This window comes from Scatophagus argus, chromosome 19, assembly GCF_020382885.2.
Source record: "Scatophagus argus isolate fScaArg1 chromosome 19, fScaArg1.pri, whole genome shotgun sequence".
Taxonomy (NCBI): domain Eukaryota; kingdom Metazoa; phylum Chordata; class Actinopteri; family Scatophagidae; genus Scatophagus; species Scatophagus argus.
The window spans coordinates 2,562,071-2,584,283 of NC_058511.1; the positions used below are offsets into that span (position 1 = coordinate 2,562,071).

At 43.5% G+C, this 22,213-nt stretch overlaps 3 protein-coding genes and 2 long non-coding RNA genes across 5 annotated transcripts in view; 4 read left to right on the top strand and 1 right to left on the bottom strand.

The window, feature by feature from the left end:
* msra (methionine sulfoxide reductase A) overlaps positions 1-11,314 on the top strand; it is a 34,472-nt gene extending 23,158 nt beyond the window's left edge. Inside the window, exon 6 of the mRNA XM_046372827.1 lies at positions 10,705-11,314. Coding sequence (XP_046228783.1) covers positions 10,705-10,869 — 165 coding nt within the window. The 3' untranslated portion in view covers positions 10,870-11,314. The remainder of the gene's footprint in view (positions 1-10,704) is intronic.
* Positions 2,648-6,324, top strand: LOC124050379. Its single transcript, XR_006841601.1, has 2 exons — positions 2,648-2,707; positions 5,807-6,324. It is a non-coding gene; the product is annotated as an uncharacterized LOC124050379 (long non-coding RNA).
* Positions 6,956-9,733, top strand: LOC124050383. The gene is made up of 2 exons (XR_006841605.1): positions 6,956-8,487; positions 9,522-9,733. It is a non-coding gene; the product is annotated as an uncharacterized LOC124050383 (long non-coding RNA).
* A 2,073-nt stretch (positions 11,315-13,387) lies between the features above and the next one.
* On the bottom strand, positions 13,388-17,100 carry exoc8 (exocyst complex component 8). The gene is made up of 4 exons (XM_046372737.1): positions 15,839-17,100; positions 15,428-15,681; positions 14,883-15,131; positions 13,388-14,447 (listed from the first exon to the last, which is right to left on the bottom strand). Exons 1-4 carry the CDS (start codon positions 16,986-16,988, stop codon positions 14,040-14,042), a joined length of 2,061 nt encoding a protein of 686 aa, XP_046228693.1. The 5' UTR covers positions 16,989-17,100; the 3' UTR covers positions 13,388-14,039.
* A 536-nt stretch (positions 17,101-17,636) lies between these two features.
* sprtn (SprT-like N-terminal domain) lies at positions 17,637-21,262 on the top strand. Its single transcript, XM_046372738.1, has 5 exons — positions 17,637-18,269; positions 18,490-18,589; positions 18,932-19,060; positions 19,183-19,477; positions 19,726-21,262. Exons 1-5 carry the CDS (start codon positions 17,938-17,940, stop codon positions 20,724-20,726), a joined length of 1,857 nt encoding a protein of 618 aa, XP_046228694.1. The 5' UTR covers positions 17,637-17,937; the 3' UTR covers positions 20,727-21,262.
* The last annotated feature ends 951 nt before the right edge of the window (positions 21,263-22,213 follow it).

Sequence of the window (22,213 nt, forward strand, 5' to 3'; positions counted from 1 at the left end):
TTTACTCTAGCTGCTGTCTTACACACTTGTACGGTGTCTTGTGGGGACCACCGTAGCTAAGTATTACTCTGCACTCTTAGTGACACTGATAAGATTCTTTCATTCTTACAGTCAACTGAAATACACGTCTAAGACAAGGCCTATAACACAGGCTAAGTGTGCTTCCTGTACTTTACATCAGTTCTTGTGTCACAGCTCAGTTCAACCCTGTACAACTTGATATTCACTTGTTTTCCATTTGTACCAGTCACTGCAGTGCTATAGCAAGCTATACAAAACTCATTGTAGCCAGAGACAAGTGAACCTATGGAAAAAAATATGATTTAGAGCCAGGTACACACAGACATTGATGTTTATGCTATAGTCTTCTGTCTTGTTTTCACTGTTGCTTTGTCATGTAGTCTAATAGACTTATTTCTGTTGACAAACTGCTCATTAATGATGACCTATTATTTCAGACAGAAGAACAGCCTTGTGTGGCCGAGTCCTCTCACTCTCAGGTCTCCACACCAGCAGAGAAGGTTGCTGAGACACCTCCATCCACCATCACACAGGTAAGAATCAGTTAGTTTCAACATCAGTGTTTCTCTTTTACTCAAATAGGTGCAACATTTGCTCTTGTGCCCAGTCTTTGGTTTATTCTGCATTGGTTAAACTGGTTTCCGACATGTTGCCAAGCACAGTATGGTTTTCTTACTAAGTGGGGACCAGCCAGCCATTTACTCTAGCTGCTGTCTTACACACTTGTACGGTGTCTTGTGGGGACCACCGTAGCTAAGTATTACTCTGCACTCTTAGTGACACTGATGAGATTCTTTCATTCTTACAGTCAACTGAAATACACGTCTAAGACAAGGCCTATAACACAGGCTAAGTGTGCTTCCTGTACTTTACATCAGTTCTTGTGTCACAGCTCAGTTCAACCCTGTATAACTTGATATTCACTTGTTTTCCATTTGTACCAGTCACTGCAGTGCTATAGCAAGCTATACAAAACTCATTGTAGCCAGAGACAAGTGAACCTATGGAAAAAAATATGATTTAGAGCCAGGTACACACAGACATTGATGTTTATGCTATAGTCTTCTGTCTTGTTTTCACTGTTGCTTTATCATGTAGTCTAATAGACTTATTTCTGTTGACAAACTGCTCATTAATGATGACCTATTATTTCAGACAGAAGAACAGCCTTGTGTGGCCGAGTCCTCTCACTCTCAGGTCTCCACACCAGCAGAGAAGGTTGCTGAGACACCTCCATCCACCATCACACAGGTAAGAATCAGTTAGTTTCAACATCAGTGTTTCTCTTTTACTCAAATAGGTGCAACATTTGCTCTTGTGCCCAGTCTTTGGTTTATTCTGCATTGGTTAAACTGGTTTCCGACATGTTGCCAAGCACAGTATGGTTTTCTTACTAAGTGGGGACCAGCCAGCCATTTACTCTAGCTGCTGTCTTACACACTTGTACGGTGTCTTGTGGGGACCACCGTAGCTAAGTATTACTCTGCACTCTTAGTGACACTGATAAGATTCTTTCATTCTTACAGTCAACTGAAATACACGTCTAAGACAAGGCCTATAACACAGGCTAAGTGTGCTTCCTGTACTTTACATCAGTTCTTGTGTCACAGCTCAGTTCAACCCTGTACAACTTGATATTCACTTGTTTTCAGCTGTACCAGTCACTGCAGTGCTATAGCAAGCTATACAAAACTTATTGTAGCCAGAGACAAGTGAACCTATGGAAAAAAATATGATTTAGAGCCAGGTACACACAGACATTGATGTTTATGCTATAGTCTTCTGTCTTGTTTTCACTGTTGCTTTGTCATGTAGTCTAATAGATTTATTTCTGTTGACAAACTGCTCATTAATGATGACCTATTATTTCAGACAGAAGAACAGCCTTGTGTGGCCGAGTCCTCTCACTCTCAGGTCTCCACACCAGCAGAGAAGGTTGCTGAGACACCTCCATCCACCATCACACAGGTAAGAATCAGTTAGTTTCAACATCAGTGTTTCTCTTTTACTCAAATAGGTGCAACATTTGCTCTTGTGCCCAGTCTTTGGTTTATTCTGCATTGGTTAAACTGGTTTCCGACATGTTGCCAAGCACAGTATGGTTTTCTTACTAAGTGGGGACCAGCCAGCCATTTACTCTAGCTGCTGTCTTACACACTTGTACGGTGTCTTGTGGGGACCACCGTAGCTAAGTATTACTCTGCACTCTTAGTGACACTGATGAGATTCTTTCATTCTTACAGTCAACTGAAATACACGTCTAAGACAAGGCCTATAACACAGGCTAAGTGTGCTTCCTGTACTTTACATCAGTTCTTGTGTCACAGCTCAGTTCAACCCTGTACAACTTGATATTCACTTGTTTTCCATTTGTACCAGTCACTGCAGTGCTATAGCAAGCTATACAAAACTCATTGTAGCCAGAGACAAGTGAACCTATGGAAAAAAATATGATTTAGAGCCAGGTACACACAGACATTGATGTTTATGCTATAGTCTTCTGTCTTGTTTTCACTGTTGCTTTATCATGTAGTCTAATAGACTTATTTCTGTTGACAAACTGCTCATTAATGATGACCTATTATTTCAGACAGAAGAACAGCCTTGTGTGGCCGAGTCCTCTCACTCTCAGGTCTCCACACCAGCAGAGAAGGTTGCTGAGACACCTCCATCCACCATCACACAGGTAAGAATCAGTTAGTTTCAACATCAGTGTTTCTCTTTTACTCAAATAGGTGCAACATTTGCTCTTGTGCCCAGTCTTTGGTTTATTCTGCATTGGTTAAACTGGTTTCCGACATGTTGCCAAGCACAGTATGGTTTTCTTACTAAGTGGGGACCAGCCAGCCATTTACTCTAGCTGCTGTCTTACACACTTGTACGGTGTCTTGTGGGGACCACCGTAGCTAAGTATTACTCTGCACTCTTAGTGACACTGATAAGATTCTTTCATTCTTACAGTCAACTGAAATACACGTCTAAGACAAGGCCTATAACACAGGCTAAGTGTGCTTCCTGTACTTTACATCAGTTCTTGTGTCACAGCTCAGTTCAACCCTGTACAACTTGATATTCACTTGTTTTCAGCTGTACCAGTCACTGCAGTGCTATAGCAAGCTATACAAAACTCATTGTAGCCAGAGACAAGTGAACCTATGGAAAAAAATATGATTTAGAGCCAGGTACACACAGACATTGATGTTTATGCTATAGTCTTCTGTCTTGTTTTCACTGTTGCTTTGTCATGTAGTCTAATAGATTTATTTCTGTTGACAAACTGCTCATTAATGATGACCTATTATTTCAGACAGAAGAACAGCCTTGTGTGGCCGAGTCCTCTCACTCTCAGGTCTCCACACCAGCAGAGAAGGTTGCTGAGACACCTCCATCCACCATCACACAGGTAAGAATCAGTTAGTTTCAACATCAGTGTTTCTCTTTTACTCAAATAGGTGCAACATTTGCTCTTGTGCCCAGTCTTTGGTTTATTCTGCATTGGTTAAACTGGTTTCCGACATGTTGCCAAGCACAGTATGGTTTTCTTACTAAGTGGGGACCAGCCAGCCATTTACTCTAGCTGCTGTCTTACACACTTGTACGGTGTCTTGTGGGGACCACCGTAGCTAAGTATTACTCTGCACTCTTAGTGACACTGATGAGATTCTTTCATTCTTACAGTCAACTGAAATACACGTCTAAGACAAGGCCTATAACACAGGCTAAGTGTGCTTCCTGTACTTTACATCAGTTCTTGTGTCACAGCTCAGTTCAACCCTGTACAACTTGATATTCACTTGTTTTCCATTTGTACCAGTCACTGCAGTGCTATAGCAAGCTATACAAAACTCATTGTAGCCAGAGACAAGTGAACCTATGGAAAAAAATATGATTTAGAGCCAGGTACACACAGACATTGATGTTTATGCTATAGTCTTCTGTCTTGTTTTCACTGTTGCTTTATCATGTAGTCTAATAGACTTATTTCTGTTGACAAACTGCTCATTAATGATGACCTATTATTTCAGACAGAAGAACAGCCTTGTGTGGCCGAGTCCTCTCACTCTCAGGTCTCCACACCAGCAGAGAAGGTTGCTGAGACACCTCCATCCACCATCACACAGGTAAGAATCAGTTAGTTTCAACATCAGTGTTTCTCTTTTACTCAAATAGGTGCAACATTTGCTCTTGTGCCCAGTCTTTGGTTTATTCTGCATTGGTTAAACTGGTTTCCGACATGTTGCCAAGCACAGTATGGTTTTCTTACTAAGTGGGGACCAGCCAGCCATTTACTCTAGCTGCTGTCTTACACACTTGTACGGTGTCTTGTGGGGACCACCGTAGCTAAGTATTACTCTGCACTCTTAGTGACACTGATAAGATTCTTTCATTCTCACAGTCAACTGAAATACACGTCTAAGACAAGGCCTATAACACAGGCTAAGTGTGCTTCCTGTACTTTACATCAGTTCTTGTGTCACAGCTCAGTTCAACCCTGTACAACTTGATATTCACTTGTTTTCAGCTGTACCAGTCACTGCAGTGCTATAGCAAGCTATACAAAACTCATTGTAGCCAGAGACAAGTGAACCTATGGAAAAAAATATGATTTAGAGTCAGGTACACACAGACATTGATGTTTATGCTATAGTCTTCTGTCTTGTTTTCACTGTTGCTTTGTCATGTAGTCTAATAGATTTATTTCTGTTGACAAACTGCTCATTAATGATGACCTATTATTTCAGACAGAAGAACAGCCTTGTGTGGCCGAGTCCTCTCACTCTCAGGTCTCCACACCAGCAGAGAAGGTTGCTGAGACACCTCCATCCACCATCACACAGGTAAGAATCAGTTAGTTTCAACATCAGTGTTTCTCTTTTACTCATATAGGTGCAACATTTGCTCTTGTGCCCAGTCTTTGGTTTATTCTGCATTGGTTAAACTGGTTTCCGACATGTTGCCAAGCACAGTATGGTTTTCTTACTAAGTGGGGACCAGCCAGCCATTTACTCTAGCTGCTGTCTTACACACTTGTACGGTGTCTTGTGGGGACCACCGTAGCTAAGTATTACTCTGCACTCTTAGTGACACTGATGAGATTCTTTCATTCTTACAGTCAACTGAAATACACGTCTAAGACAAGGCCTATAACACAGGCTAAGTGTGCTTCCTGTACTTTACATCAGTTCTTGTGTCACAGCTCAGTTCAACCCTGTACAACTTGATATTCACTTGTTTTCCATTTGTACCAGTCACTGCAGTGCTATAGCAAGCTATACAAAACTCACTTTTACCAGAGCCAACTTTGACCTATGAAAAATCTATGAAATACATGTTTGGTTTGGCTACATTGGTTAAACTGTTGTGTCAGACATGTTGCCAAGCACAGTCTGGTTTTCTGACTCAGTGGGGACTCGCTAGGATATTGTGACACTGATCTAGAATCTTCATAAGTGAAAGGGTATAGTCAGGTTTTGCACATTTTAAATTTTTGCTATGCCTTGTTTTTTTCTTTAATTTAAGCAACGTCAGTGTTTTCACAAGTCCTCTATCAGGCAGCATATGGTTGACAAATCACAACCAACTTGAAACTTTAGAACTACATAAAGACATTTTTAAAGTAATTTGTAGTGGGGTTTTTTAAGTATAATAATACAATAATGCAAACAAGTTTAAATTGAATTCAATAAACAAATTATTCCAAATTGTTTTAATCTTAGTCGTCTTCTTTTGTGTATGTATGTATGTGTGTTATTCATATATTATGTCTTCACTATTTCTTCTCTAGAACAAGGATGAATCAGGACCGATTCTTTCATCAAACAAAGCTGGAGTCGATCGTCACCTTGTAAGCTACACGGATTCTGATGAGTCTCTGTGTCCATGCACCAGTTCCTCCCAGCTAAATGAAAGATACTCACAGTTGATTTCCTGTGAGTCGTTGAGGTCTGAGGTGTTGATCACTGTGGTGTTGGAGGTCAGGGGGCTAGGGGTGGATGCTGGTGGAGGGTCTGGACAAACCTTCTCTTGTTTTTCTGCTCAAGGTTACTTGATTTACATAGCAGAACAGGACTGTTTTTTTGTTTGTTTTTTTGAGACAGTATCACTTAAATGATTGATATTAATGAATCATATTGTAATGTTCACATTCAAAAAATCTGCTTGGATTTGCAAAAAATTGTTTTGATACAATTTATTTTTCTTATGTGATAGCAGGGCTGTCAAGCTATTAAAAAATAGCCCTTGACCCATGTCTGTCTGTTACTTAAGATGACTTGTAGTAATAAAATCTTAAACATTGCATCATTTGCGCTAACTTTGAGAGCTATGTGTTGCAGCTTAGTCTTAAAACTTAAAAAATGACAAGATGAGACTTCAAATCATACATCTTTTGTCATTTTCATACCACATAAGCATTTTATCTGGAAATTAACTTCTATTATTAATCTTCTTATTAATTCAACTCAGATATTCAAATGAATATAGTCTTTTAATATGGTCTAATAAGTCTTTTAAACTAAATAATTACCCCATTATTTTTTTTTCAATGAATATTAACTTATTAACAAAACTTACAAATGATATATTCCTTCAAATAAATGTTTAAACACCATCAGTGTTTAAGGTCTCTACAAAGTAAGTTAAACTTGAAAGTGTGTCAACTGGTCCAAAGGAAGATAGAAAAATCTGAAAGTGTGTATAAGGTTACCCCACAAGTCACTAAAAACCTGAAAAGTCCCCAGGAAGCTGTCCCTGGTCAGGTGAGGAATTCTACTTTGTCTGATTGACAATTTGAAGTGATATGTGTGTTTCTGGCTGCTCCAGTATACCACCTGATTTTTTTCAATGCTGTAAGACCTTCAGAAAGGGTGGTTCCCACATTGCACGTTCACGTCTTGTGTCCCTACAATGTGATATAGACAAGGCTGTGTGTGTGTGTGTGTGTGTGTGAGCAGTTGGCCTGTAGCAAACACACTCTGTGCCAAACCATCTGGGCCTTAAATCTGTCCTCCACTAAAATCGCTTTAGTTGCAAAACTGGTGCACACACACACACGCACACACACACACACACACACACACACACACACACACATGCAGACCCCGAGAGTCCAGGGTTTGTTCAGATGCTTTTTTTTTCCTTCTGTATCCGTGACTGATATGTATCTGGTCCGAAGTCCTCCGTATCAGGTGTGTCACGCAGAGCTTTAAGTCTGAACTTTGTCATGAGGAAGTTTGAATAATTCAGAGAGTTGATGCTTCATTTCATTGACTTTGTGTGCTTTGGCGCAGCACCACCTGTAAAATATTAATGGATTTCGGTGGAGCCGCTCCTGTTGATGAAGTCTTTATAGGCGGCCTTCCTCTCTCTCCTGCAGCCGCCGTGCATGTGGCCACTAATGCTAACCCGACTCAGCTGTCCTCTCCCTCTGGAAATGTAAAACACAGCACAGCACAGAGGATTTTCCCAGTAAACGCCCACCACACACTCCCTGAAACATCCACTCTGATCCTCACACTCACAATGATGTCTCCTCCTTCTTCTCCTGCCACATTTTTCATACGTGAAAGCGTAAAAGATGTGGATGGTCGGGCGAAAGCTGTGACACACTGATGGACAAAGAGTTTTAAGGCCAGCGGAGAGACAGAGAATTGTCTGCTTAATTTGGTGTCAGGGTATTGACTGTGTTTGCTGTGCTGCCTGGCTTGATTGTATTGTTCACACAGAGAGTGATTGGGGAATTTGGTGTGTGTGTGTGTGTGTGTGTGTGTGTGTGTGTGAGGTACAACAGCACTGCAGAAAATTACCTTGTAGGCGGCTGGCGGTCGTCTGCAGCATGAAAGGAGCCTCCCTTTTCTTCTTTTGCCTTCTACCCATCATTAGGGTGTGCACTGCGTCTGAAATGGCAGGTGGAAGTGTTAACAATGTGTGCGTGTGTGTGTGTGTGTGTGTGTGCTTTATGTAATAATGTGCGCTCGCTCGCTGGGCGCTGAAGCAGTGTGTACTCATTGTTCTGGCATCTCTCTCTCTCTCTCTCTCTCTCCTGACGAACCTCCTCGGCTGCGTTTGCTTTTCATGACTGTTCATGTATCTGCTTCTAAACTCAGCCGCGGCCGCCTTTTCTCCTCCTCTCTTCCTTCCTGTTTTCTTTGTCCGTGAAATCCGTCTCTCCGGTGTTTTTAACATGCCAGCTTCACCTTTTTTGCATTCCAGTTTTCTCACTCCTCTGTCTGTCTCGAGGGTGCTTATCAGCATTGTTCACATTTCCCTGCTTTACCAGAGCAGTCAAGGTATTTGCATTTCAAATGAGAAATCTACTTCTCTGACATGCAAATTAATGGATGTAAATTATGCATTTATAGCAGGCTGCTAACGCAGCAGCAGGACCAGCCCAGACGAACACACAGGATGGTTGAGGTTGCTACTGTACCAGTGGAGCAGAAAATGCAGCCATTTTGGGTTTCACAGGTGGTGTAGGATCGATGTTAGCGCCTGCAGCGTTAGCTTAAAGATATCTGCGGCCAGTATTCGGTATCTTAAAGGAATAGTCCACCCACATCTTTTTAGAATCGCATGCTCCCTCCTTAAGGATGGAAAAGATTGTTGCTTTCTCTGAGGACTCGACTTGAATTTGCAGCAGTTGCAGTCGGTTCCACTGGAGACCAAGAAGAAAGAACTCGTCAAAACATGTCAAGACAGCAGGGCTGAGTGTCGCTTAAGAAAGTTATGATACTAGTACCCTTAAACTGATAAAAAATAACTCTGAGCGCTGAGTTGCCAACTCAGGCACTCGTTTGATTTCTGTTTGATTTCAGCTTTTAGTTTTTACATTTCATGTAACAAAATTTGTTTTAAATTAATAACCTTACGCTGGGGGGCTTTTTGACTTTGAAAGGTAGTGCTTACAGAAACGTGCTCACTGCATGTCAAAGTCAAATTTTCTGTTCTGAATGATAAACCTTAACAGAGCAGAGAGTCCCATTCTGACCAGCTGCTGTGTTGTACCGCCACCCTACTCGCTCAGATTAAACTGCGGTGTCAGTACAGGAAGTGATGAATCAAACAGCAGGGGGCGAACACTGTCCATTAAAAGTTCAACTTGCCAACGTTAGATCTTTTGTGTCTCTTTGGTGTTTTCTGTTATAAAAGCATCGCAGAGCCTCTGGGTTTGTTTGCTGACATTTTCCCTAACAGCTTTCGAGTGCTGACGTCAGTGAAGTTAAAATGGCTTTCAAACAATTACCTCTCGCTAACTATTAGAGGCACCAATGTGTGAAATTACCCGGCGCCGCTTTAAGTCTGATTGTTTTTGTGCTATAAATAAAAAGAGCACTTTTTCCACTCATTCTGCAAGTGCGTTCAGAACAGGAATTGGACCGTTTAACGTGAAACCTGTGGGCAGAAAACGATGCCGTCACAGACTGCTGTTCTTCCAATTCTTTTTTGCTCTTAACGTATTGATTTCTGTAGTTGCTGACATCATGCAGCATCATGTTTCTCAGCTGCTGCGCAGGGCGGAGAAGTGCAGCAGGCAGCCAGAACGTGACAGCTGACCACTTTAAGCTCATTCAATCAGGTAAAAAGGACTGCAGAGTCAGCTGGGAAAGATGAATCTCAAATCATGTTGATTATAATCTAGTTTCCAAATAATTAAAGACAAACAGATCTGAACATTGGAAACAACCGCAGCCTGCTTTAAACTGCAACTGCTCCTTTGGTCACAGTTGTGATGTTCACAAAGACACACCTTTGACCCAGCAGAGCCCAGAGCTCGCTGTTCCGGGGGCCCCCAGGATGTCCGAAGCCCCGGGGCCCGAAGTGAGAGTGAAGGCGCCCGCGGTCGGGCCTTCCTGTGCTGAGGGGATTTCGCTAGCTGTCGCGTCAGGAGGGAGAACAGCAGCTTTTCAGATTAAAGGCTCAACATGTAAATGCAGAACCCAATTTGGCTCCTCCACCCTCCATGATACGATCAAATACGAAGCGTAGCTGTAAACACGCATGCACACATGCTAACAAAACACAGCAACACCCCCCCGTCAGGCATTACAGCCTCATAAGTGTGTGTGTGTGTCTTTTTATGCTCGCTGTGTCTCTTTGTCTTTTAATTTACCCACACGCCATCTGGTTGAGTAATTTTTATCACGAGGAGGAGAAGGTGTCATCACCAACTGATTCTAGTGTGTGTGTGTGTGTGTGTGTGTGTGTGTGTGTGTGTGTGTGTGTGTGTGTGTGTACTCGTCAATACCAGAATCTGGAGCTGCTCTTGTTTTGCATAAACACACGAGACACATTACTTCTTTATTCTGAGGTGCTAATAAGTATTTTGCAGTACGAGTAAAATCAAACGGCAAATGAAACAACAGGAAACAGAGAAAAACGAGGGCGTAGGAAACATCGGGATGCTGGCACATCTGCCTTTGTTTTCGCTTCACATCCAGATTTTTTTGGAAGGTCAAGTCAAAGCGCTACTTTGGTCCTTGTTGGTCCTTGTTCAAACGTCATTTCCCTTCACACACTTTGTTCTGTTTTCCTTGACGTTTTCCTGCTGTGTTGAACCAAAACCTGATTCCCACAGAACTCACTGAAGTTCCCTCATTGTGTTACTGCAGTCACTTTGTTTGTTTTCAGACACTTTGCATCCTTGTAAATCCGTAAATGTTGTCTCGTTGTTGCTGCTTCTTCCAGGCGCTGACAGAAGATGGTTTTGGTCCGATCACAACAGAAATAGCTGAAGCCAAGCCCTTCTACTATGCCGAGGATTACCACCAACAGTACCTGAGTAAGAACCCTGATGGGTACTGTGGTTTGAGAGGGACAGGAGTCTCCTGTCCTCTGGGAGTCAAGACCTAGAGAGACAGTCCGTCAGTAAGGATGCAAAGGTAGGCCTCATTAAGACCAGATCCAGGAAACCAGGAAGCGGAGGAGGACAACCACCAGGCCTCATCTGGTTTTGTGAAAAAGAAACATAAACTGGAGTGTAATCATACAATAATCAGTGCTAATCATAAACTTACCTCGAAATGCATCCTTTAGTCCTGCGTTAGTTATGATCGTTATGCTACACGTCCCGCCATACGCTTTGTGAACGAATCCAACGCGCTGATCAGGCCAATCACAAAGGCTCTTTGAAATTTTATTTTGTTTATTTTTATTGACTGTGTTGAATTGCAACTGCAGGTTAAAAAAGAAAAATGTTGTTTTATAAATTACTATTTAGGATGCTGCTTGCACATCGATGCTGTTTGCTTTTTACAATTCTGTAGAGGAATAAAACATTAAAAAGCGGCTGACATCATACAGCGTCTCTGAAGGGGTTTTTTTTGTTTTTATATTATTATTGTATTCACATGTGTGTGTTTGCTCTTTTGCCGTGAGCCGTGAGCTGAGGGCGGTTTGAGGTGACCTCCTTCCTCTGATCTTTGCCTGAAGTAATGTTCCAGTCCGTGACTCATCTGTCATCGCTGTTAATCTGCATGTGTGCGTGTGTTTGTACAGTACATGTGTGCTTTGGTGGTGCAGCACACAAACACACACACACCAGGAGGAGGTGGAGGAGGTGGAGGTGGAGGAGGTGGAGCGCGTTCTGTGCCAGGCCCTCCAAAGCTTGGCATCGCCATTACACAGTTTGAGAAAAAGGCGAGCGAGGGAAGAGATCAGTCTCTCTGCAGATGGCAGAGGGCCACGTTGGATCTCTGCTGCGCTGGATCGCCTCCACCGTGCAGGTTGCCGAACCGCGGCTCGACCGGCTTTTCAAACACCAAATCTGACCGCTGTTTTTGGAGCGAGGCCGACGGCGGCTGAGATTTTGTGCAAATATGAAATGTATTCAGATTTGTCCGTGTTTGAGTCAGATGTCCACATTTGCTCCTTTGATGTTTGTTGAGGTGTTATTTGGTTACAGAGGGTGAACTTGTTGGTGGAGTGTCCGTGGCTGCGGCGGACAGGATGTTCAGCGAGGACGACACCAGCTGGACTGCATCCCGTTTTTAATAAAATGCCAATATGTAATGTACGTACGTATATCAGTGTGACGCCCACCCACACATCCACACACAAAAGAACGGCTTGTTCTTTCGCAGTTTGTTGGCTTGCAGTCAAAGTTAGTAAAATTTTAAACCAACTCTGTGTGGTTTCATAACATTTCATAATACTTTATCAGCAGTCGCATTAGAAAACACTGATTCTGCTCATCTGGAAAATCGATTGTGATAACCAGCCAGGCCAAGTCGGCCTGGTATTCGGTCAAGGCCTGCAGTAGCTTTATGTAAATATTTGTATGTTTAACTCTTACTTGTACCTTTGATACTTCAGTATTGTACACATAATGAGTAACACAGTACAGGCTGTGGATGTTATGGATGTTATTTCTACAGTAAGAGGGGTCGTCTCCACTGCTTTTCTCCACCTTTCAGCGCCGTCCGTGATGAAAACTGCCTGAATCTGACTAAAATGTCGTTCAGGTGTCACTGAACGCACCTTGGAAGCATCAGGGCTGATGTTATGTGTTGTCCACAGCTGGTGTGTGTGTGTGTGTGTGTGAATCTGATTTTATTCTCCTCTGAATTTATCAAACACCTGAGGCATCACTCAAATAATGTCATAATACATTATACATTATTATATACTGTTAAAAGAAATACTCTGATAGTTTGATTGTTAATCATTGGTTTCACACAACGTTACACTGGAAACTCAGGGCCTACTGTCACCAATGCAACAATTCCTCCCAATAAAACGTCTAAGTTAGTTTATGGCGCCCTCTGCTGTCCAATTTGGAAGGAACTGACAATTTGCACACTAGTAGTCTGTTGGACAAGATATTTCATGCCTACAAAGAACAAATAATAATCATTTACGTAAGCTGTGTAGGTGTCTTTCTCTCTTGTAACGTCACCCTCTGTGTAAATCCTGCGCTCACATAAAGTTACACCTTCATAAAATCCAGCCTGCACTTAAGTGATAATTTTTTTACATGTTAAACTGCCACAAGAGGGCGCCGTTTCCCTGAAATCAGGGTCAATAAATAATCTGAGTGACCTGCAGCGCCACAGAGAAATGTTTTCTGCAGGTGCAGCTGCCTCGCTTTTTATTGCCAATTATTTGTGGAATGATGGATAGACTTTTGATGGGGAAGAAGAGACAATGCAGTGAATCAGTATGCAGTGAATCAGTATGCAGTGTTAGGACGGCAGATTTCAACTTGTGTTTTCACAGAAACAGCAGAGAAAAGGACAGTCAGTTTGTGTTAATCCTAATGTTCTCACAGATGTGATCTTTACTGAAGGAAGACAGACAGTGAGACACCAAACAGCCAAAAATATTGTTCACATTTGTGGTATTTCTGAAAAAAAAACAAAACAAAACAGGCTGTGCTTTACGGCCTTTATTAAATTTCATAAACTTTAATTATTACAACACTGAACATTTCTCAGTGCATCTGCTTTTCAGTCCTCCCTTTTCATCAGTCCTGGTATGCAAGAATCATCATTTAGTGTCTACTAACTGACCAGTTGTGTCAAAATAAAAGCATCATCAAACAGCATGAACAGCTTTCCATGGTGAGCACACACATATTCCATCTAAAATCCGATTTCTGTGGCGAATTGTGTGATGAAATTTCAGAGCAAACAGCAGCAGTCTGATGGGGAGACTAACATACACTTCAGCTGCGTTCTTTTGATGTGCACTTCCTGGTTGACATGAAAACGGGAACATGTTTGTTGCCCAAACCTGAATAATAGATGCAGCAACAGGAATTTGTGAAATCAGCACATTATTTTCATCAATGTTAGTCACTTTCAGCAGGCACTGTTGTATGGGCTGCAACAAGTTCAGGTGCAAAGTGGCTGTTCACACACACCTGACTTAAAAGTATTTTATTCTGCTGTTGCATCCTGCCATTTCCTGTCCTGCAGTCCCAAAGCAACCAGCTTCTAGTGGTTATGTCTAACACGTTAGATGAAATTTGCCAGAACAGTCAATATCAGTTTTTGTTTTGTCCACCATCCTTTACTGCAGTCTCAGACCACAGATGTGGTGCTCTCTGGGTTGATCCGGACCGGCCTGGTGCTCTTCCTCAGGTCTTGCAGCTGTTTGGCCGGCTTGCCCACGCCCTCCTCAAACCGCCGCTCCACCACGGGCAGCACGGTGTCGTGGAGGAAGGTGGCGTTCTGCATGATGAAGACCTTCTTCTCGGGGTCCTGCTCACAGCGGAGGCTGTAGTCCACATGCTGCACGGCCACCAGGATGATCTCCCTCAGGCTCTCCAGCAGCACCATGTGCAGCTCGGGGAAGTAGAGCTTCAAGCCTTCCTCCAAGAAGCTCATCATCTGCTTTGTGAAGGCCACGATGGTGTAGCTCAGGTTCACCCAGCAGTCGTCGCCCGTGTACTGCTCGAAGCTGCCCATACCGCAGCTGCGCATCTCGTCCTGCGGAGACAAAGACTGATATGGTGACGTGCGACGGACAAAAGGTGAAACTTCGTGGAAACTTCAAATATTTGTTGTAATTAGCAGACAGCATCTGGTAGGTCCTTCCTGGATCATTACTACCTACAGGAAGTTAAACTAGAAAAGTGTACAGAAACAGAGATTATTTTAGCACAGATTACTTTGTTAAAGGGCTTAGCTCATAAAAGTCCAAAACTGTTTCGCGTGTCATGTCCTGTTTTGTCCGACCAGCAGTCAAAGTCAAATCCTTCCACACATCCTGCTTGCAAAACGACTTGAACAATTATTAAAAGTTTCACTGATCAATTTTGAATTTACAGTTTCAGCTCTGAACATCATCAGCAGAAAACTAAAGGAGGACAAGGTTTCAGGAAACGCTGCTCAACCGGCATCCAAGAGAAAAACCAAATCCACCTTGAGTTTAGCCAGAGCCTCGGGGGTCATGAGGTTCATCCTCCTCCACATCTCCTCAGAGTTGCGGTGCTTGGTGGCTTCCATGATGATGTCCTTGTAGCTCAGCAGGGCTGCCTTGATGTCTTTGACCAGCAGGGACTGCAGGGTGAAGGTCAAGTCCAAGCCGATCTCGGTCAGCTGCTGGCAATGCTCCTTGGCCACTTTGACACACTCCGCTGCTGTGGACAGGCTCTCCTTACTGTCAAACACCTGGTAAGGACAAAAAAACTCACCTTATTAGGACGTTTTCTTGCAGTTTCACGAGAATTCATATACCTTCACAGGCGTTTGAATGACTTGTGGCGAACCTGTGGCTGCCAACAGTTGCTCTAAATCTAACAGGTAAGTCAGTGTGCCTCCTGTGTTTGGAAGCCGACAGCGTCGACTCCGCCATCACAAATAACGGTCCCAAAAAGAGAAAATGATGCGGAGTACAAAAAACCTTTTTCTTACTCTATATAATAATACAAAGAATGCAAAGTTTAGATTCTGCCTCCTGTACCGACCTGCTTGCTGAAGGCGTTCACAAACATCCTCATGGCCGATCTGGACCAGACCACAAAGGCGGAGTAGCAGCCCGTGTTCCCCGCGAAGTCCATCTCGAACTCCTTGGCCGTCTCCAGCAAGCTGGTGAAGAAGATGTTGCAGAGTTTGTGGATGTAGAGCAGCGTGGCTCCTTCTATGCGAAGCTGCCGTATGGCCGTCTGAACCGCAGCGGCGCGGTTCTTCAGAAACAGCTCGCAGGCTTTGGTGGACTGACCTGCAACCAAGTCAAAGACAACCGAAATTTACTGCAAATATTAGATTTAATGTGGAGGGACAAGTCATGCTGATCACTATTTTTTGCTATAAATCTGGATTTTGGTCGTTTCTAATCGCATACATGACAATGAGTTAAAATACGTGAAAGTTAAGACCTAGTCTGATCAGCTGGGACACAGCGCGCCGGGTGGCTTTAGGTCCACCACGAAGTGACCGATCTGGAGACAACTCGAACACCAGAACCTCCGTCAGCTGTCGCACGCGCTCATCCACCTTCAGCCTCAGCTCTTTGACCTTCTGGGTGACCGGCTGGTCTTTCAGATACTCGTTGAGCTTGTCCAGCAGGTCCACAGCACCCTCAAAGTCTCTCTGGGCGATGCAAACGTCCAGATCTTCCGGCAGCTCCTGGATCCACTCAAGGCTGAGGTCCACACTTTCTTCAGCATCGGCTGGCTCGTCATCGTCCACATCAAAAGGGTTGGTGGACACCTCAGTCCTCACGGGAGAACTAAGGACCTGCTCCTCCTTATTGTGCCTGTCCTTGGTGACTTTGTTCTTCTTGGTTTCGTCCAGGATCTCCAGCCACTCCTTCTTGATTTTGCTGTTCTCCGCCTGGAAGATGCGACTGTCCGGGAACATGAGGATCTTGAACATGTCCTTCATGGGAGGGTTGTCCTTTACGTTGACCACAGCGAAGCTCTCCAGGTCGTACAGGGCGTTGTATTTGTACTTGACAGTCCCTCGACGGTTTGGCAGCCAGGTGGCGATTAACAGGCAGTCATTCATCAGGAAGGCGTGCACCTTCTGGATGGGGGACATGTTGTCAACATCGAACTCCACAAGGTCACCATTGTAGACCAAATGCCTCCCTGGGGTGTCCATGATGTTTTTACCTCCCTCCACTTTCTCCAGCAGTGAGGTGAGCGTCCTCTGCTTCACCTCCTCTGTTTCTTTGGGGAAAGCAGCCTGCATCTCTTTGGAGGTCTCGTCTTTGTCCGTGGACAGTAAGGCCTGAGTGATGCTCTCCATGATGCTCTTCTGCTCCGTCAGGATGTGACTCAGCTGGTACATCTCGCTCTCCAGGTAGGAAATCTCTTTGGCCGTTTCGATGAACTGTCTGTAGTTCTTATAAACATTTTTCTTTAGGTTTTGAGCCGTTTCGTCGGCCAAGTTTTGGATTTTTTGACGGTGCTCCTGCAAATCTCGGTCGCCATCGGACTGTTGTGACAGCTGCTTCACGTAATTTTGCGGGTCGAAATTCGGCGATTCGAGCAGTTTGCGTAGTCGGTTCCCCGTTTCCGACATCTTCTGAAGTGTGTGTTTAGGCGCTTATCAAAAATTATCGATAAATATAGACAGAGGAAGGTTCCGCGGCTTATATCCGCTTGCAAACTAAACAGGAAGTTGTAAACTGGTCGACACCCTAAAACGTCACGGGGTTCTGGGAAAAAAAGTTGGCCAGCAAATGAAATTAAAAACAAACACTTAATATAAATAAAACTTGCTCGTTCCAATCAGTCGATATCGCTATTTGATTAGCACAAAGTAAGTAAAATAAACACTTTATATATAAGACTTGACTCGTCGCCAGTCTTCATCAACTGAGTCATTAGACCGCAACAGAACATCCCCGAGTAAGTTTTAGATTGGCCAACTACTTGAAATGAAAAAACAACGAATCCCAGAATTCATTTCTATTGTTTCAAACAAGCGAAAGTTTTGTCAAGTATATGAGAGTTATTCAACTCTACAGCGGAAATTGAGCGTCGTAACTAGCAGAATATTACAAAAAAATAGCACATGATGCGATAGAACGACAAATAACCGTAATTTGTTTATTCAAAACATCCATTAAAACGAAAAAATAACTGTTTTACCGTCGTATTTTCCGTCTAAAACTGTCAATTATTGTGTCAGAGGTTTTATTTCGAAATCACTAGCGGAAATTCTACTGTTGTATTGTAACACGCTTGACACTGAACTGTTGGCGCTGGATGTGGACTGTCAGTTAGCAAACACCCTCGTCCACCTTGAAGATGTGGACGTTTTAATGAAATCATGACACACATATTAGACTGTTACTAAGGATAATATATTTGACAGATTGTGCTCTGACTCTGGTGATTCTGTCACTTGTTTAAGAGTTACGTATAAGCTACGTTAGCTTGTTAAATTCAGCAAGCTAATATAACTAGAGCTAGCTACTCAGCTAGCTACCTCAGCTTACATCACCTTTTCTACCGTTTCTGCTGTAATGGATGAGGATTTTCTGCTCGCCATACAGCTACAGGAGCAGTTTGACAATGAATACCAGACGTCAATATTTCCATCGAACGGCTTCGGGGATAAAGGCCTCGGACAGAGTAGTAAGAAACGAAAAGTGGAGGTAGCTGGAGGTAGCAGTGATGTCGTTCCCTCCTGGAAGCCGGCTGTCCAGCCGGAGAGGCCGCTGTCCATCGTAGACGAGTCCTGGGAGATGCTGGACCCCAACCCCGATGTCAGAGCCATGTTTCTGGAGTTCAATGATATGTTCTTCTGGGGCAAACTCAGCGGTGTAGAGGTTAAGTGGAGCCCGAGAATGACACTGTAAGGCACCAGTTATGTTATATTTCATTGTGTTGTGAAACGAAGCTGGCGCAGTAATGCCGCTACTGAAACTAAAATTGCCTGATTTTTGCATGGGGTTTGGTGTGACTGAATGGGGAGAAGGAGCTGTGTCAGCGTTACACTTCCAAGTAAAGAAGTGGTGCAGGGTGTAAATTATGTTGATGACAGATTTCCTGTCCTGCCTGTGCTTTTCTTTCAGGTGTGCTGGTGTGTGTTCCTATGAGGGCCGAGGTGGACTGTGTTCAATCAGGCTCAGTGAGCCTCTGCTGAAGCTTAGACCGAGAAAAGACCTGGTGGAGGTAAGGCGGATGGTTACACTGATTTTGAGAAACAATTTGAGTTTTTGGTCTAATTCCTCACTTACAACCATCATTCAAAAAAATCTCATGTCTCAATTTGCAGCATTGAGAATCATTCACGTCAAAGAAAAGAGTCAGAAGAACACTGAAAACTGATTCTAAAACTTTTCTTTATGCCGATAAAACAGCTTATCGTAAGGCTTTAAGTGTATACGACCCCCACAGTAGGATTCAGTGTTAAAAGTCAAAGCATAAATGGTGAAGAGTAGATTTGTGTAGACTGGAAGTGAAAAGGACACTTCCTTCCTGTTTGTTAGATTAATTTTTTGTTTGTTCCCACAGACTCTCCTTCATGAAATGATTCACGCGCTGCTGTTTGTGACGCAGAACAACCGAGACCGAGACGGTCATGGCCCTGAGTTCTGCAAACACATGAGCCGGATCAACAAGGCCAGCGGGACAAAGATTACTGTAAGGGTATCTTTGATTACACATTTTACGTATTAGGCTGATGCGGTCTTATCTTTGTGTAGGTTTCTGCAAAGATAATAATAATAAAATAACTTTCTCTCTTCCCTTTGTGCTCTTGTCAGGTCTACCACAGTTTCCACGACGAGGTCGATGTGTACCGGCAGCACTGGTGGAGGTGCAACGGGCCCTGCCAGAACCGCAAGCCCTACTTTGGCTACGTGAAGCGGGCCATGAACCGGGCCCCATCTGCTCTGGACCCCTGGTGGGAGGACCACAGGAGGACATGTGGGGGGACCTACACCAAGGTCAAGGAGCCTGAAGGATACGGCAAAAAAGGCAAGGATGGTAAAAAGGACGGGAAAACCTCAGGGAGTAAGGCCTCAGGAAACGGAAAACCTTCAAGTGCACCTACAGGAGGTGAGTTTGTTCGTCTGCTGTATGTGCTGCTATAAATGTTACTGCACATGTTCTTAATATTGTAAGCTGTATGCTGCTGAATAAAAAACACACACTGTTTCTTAAACGGGTGTACTAACTTCTTGTAAACCACAGCTTGTCAGTTTTACACCTCAGTACTGATTATCTCGTCAAACCCTCAGTGAATAAACATGTTTACACAAATATGAAGCTAAACTTAACTAAATGTGTGCCCTTTTCCCTCTCAGGTTCCAGATCACAGGACATAAGGAACGTTATCCCATTCAGTGGCAGAGGTTTCCTACTCGGAGGGGAATCTCAGTCCTCAACGTCGTCCTCCCCATCTCAGAAACCAGTAGTGCCTGTTGTGAAAACATCCTCATCCAGCCCCATCTCCTCTCTAAACAAACTCTGCAACACTTCATCTCCAGCTAAAAGTCTCAGTTCTCCTGCTCGTTCCAGCCTGGATAATGAAGGACTCTCTAGTGCCTTCACCTCCGTCAGACCAGCTTCCTCCACGGGGCAGAAGCCGCCTATAAAGAGGTCTGTCAGTAACACAAGGGTTTTTGTCAACATCAACGGCTCGCCAGTGAGAATCCCTAAACCCCACAGCAGCAGCAGTAGCCAGCAAGCAAACAAAATCAAACAGAGGTCCATTGAAGACCTCTTCAGCAGCACAAGCTTCAGGAAGTCAGTGAGTTGGTCCTCCACCTCAAACACAGAACCTAAAAGAGACTCATTGAGTGCTACCTCTGTACCCACCCAAAGCACCCACTCAGCGTCCTCTCCCACAACATCTGAGCCTGGCCCTGGTAGGTCCAGTAAGTGTTCTTCTGTGGTTTCAACTGGAACCAAGGACAGCCCTGCTAAACCAACGCAGTCCAAGTATTTCGGTGACTCTCATGGTGCCAATCCATCAGGAGCTGCTGGTGCGGGTCAGGCATCGAGGAAGAGGCCGCGGGACCACCGCGGCAGCTCAGCCACCCTCTTTGACTTCTTCCAAAAGACATTAAGCGGCGATTCAGCAGCTTTGAGGGAGTCGATAAAGTCAACATCATCTGCAGTGCAGCAAAGAACTGCCACCGCCTCCTCGTCTTCCTCCTCTACCTCCTCGCCCCCTTCCTCTGCAGAAGTGCACGGGTTTTCTTCCTCCTCCTCTTCCTCTGCACTGACGGTCAGCTGTCCCGTGTGCCAAGCGAAGGTGCAGGAATCAAAGATCAACGAGCATCTTGATTCCTGCCTCTCCTGAATGAGGAGCAGCAGCAAAAGGGATGTTGCAATAAAACCAGGGAGCAAATAATTCAGTTATTCAATAAAATGACAAAAATGTCCAGAGAGGTTTCAGGCAGTGTTGCGTTTAGAGTTTTTCAGCTTAACTTTGAGGTCTTTGGTATTTGGTGAATGACTTTTCTTCTGATTTGAGAAAAATGGTCGGACACTGTTGAATCATTTTCTGTGTTTGTCTGGATTAACTCACTGTAATAATGATAATTGTTCTCTCACGGGTGCCTTACTGTAACAGGAGAGCAGCAGAGTTTAAAAGAATGACGTCAGTGAATTGGCTTTTACTCTTTTAATTGTGTCATTTTCATTAGGCAAAACAAAGAATTAAAAATCCAGTGAAAGGAGATAAATATTTCCATTTAAACATGCTTCCTATGTTGAATATTGAAAGGATAACACATATCACTTTTAATCATAAAGCTCAGTTCTATGAAAAATCTTTTCAAAGTTGGAGCCCACGTGTTTATTTATTATGTTTTATTATTATTTTGGGCTCTAAATGGCTTTGGCTGCAACTTAATCCTTGAGAGCAAATGGGCCCATTGAAGTGTATTAGCTAAAGGTGCCTGTTTATATGACAACTTTATGGAAAGGATCCCTACAGAGTTGGCCTTTTTGTATAACCAGAAAGAGCAGCTCCAGATCGCTCCGTTCAAAGCCACCAGACTCCATTGACAAAAACGCAAGTTTTACATTGCAGGACGGTTGCTCACTAGTCGCTTGTCTGCTGCGCGTTGGTCCCCTAATCTGTTCAGTCTGGTGTTTTAACGTCTTAGATGTCACTTCCAAATTATTAGTCATGTCGCATTAGACATTTAGACCCCAAATTATGAAAAAACAGGCACGTGTTTAAAATAGTTTTATGATGTGAAAGCAGACCAAGTACGGTTTGAATCCAGAAGCTGCTATGTGATGTGTGTAGAGATTTTGCGTTCGGGTTGGCTGGTTCCCGTGGTTCAATGTATCCTCAACATAAAATCTGCCTCTGCTGCCTGACCTCTGCTGATCTGTGGGAATCAGCTTTCACACTTGTCAGCTCTTTACTTCTGCACGTCTTCACATTTACACTGCAGTAACCTGCAGGGTCAGGCAGTGCGCGAGTATCTGATTATCCCTCAGTGAGGCATCAGTATGTTCCTGATGGTTTAGATGCTGTTTATTTCAGAGGACAAAATCCTGCTTCTACTTCTACAGTATGATCATTTTAAACCAGTTTGTTCTGCTTTTATATGTTCTGCTTGTTTTAAAGGAAGCTACTAAGTATGTTTAGTCTGTTGGCAAATAAAACATTTCTACTGTTTTATGTATCAGGATATTTTGTATGAAGCATTCAGCTAAATCTAAGTTATCCATCTTATCTATCGATTCAAAACTTCAGCTAACAAAACATCAATTTACACTCAAAACCGACTTCAGTCAGACTGTCATCAAAGTCACTGACTCATGTTTGAA

Bases quoted from the DNA above. Each gene is read 5' to 3' on its own strand.
- sprtn (XM_046372738.1), top strand. From the start codon at position 17,938: ATGGATGAGGATTTTCTGCTCGCCATACAGCTACAGGAGCAGTTTGAC. The intron at 18,270-18,489 runs GTAAGGCACCAG...CTTTTCTTTCAG, and splicing joins TGGAGCCCGAGAATGACACT to GTGTGCTGGTGTGTGTTCCT. The intron at 18,590-18,931 runs GTAAGGCGGATG...TTGTTCCCACAG, and splicing joins CGAGAAAAGACCTGGTGGAG to ACTCTCCTTCATGAAATGAT.
- exoc8 (XM_046372737.1), bottom strand. From the start codon at position 16,988: ATGTCGGAAACGGGGAACCGACTACGCAAACTGCTCGAATCGCCGAAT. The intron at 15,682-15,838 runs GTCTTAACTTTC...ACTTGGTTGCAG, and splicing joins GTCCCAGCTGATCAGACTAG to GTCAGTCCACCAAAGCCTGC. The intron at 15,132-15,427 runs GTCGGTACAGGA...TGTCCTTACCAG, and splicing joins TGAACGCCTTCAGCAAGCAG to GTGTTTGACAGTAAGGAGAG.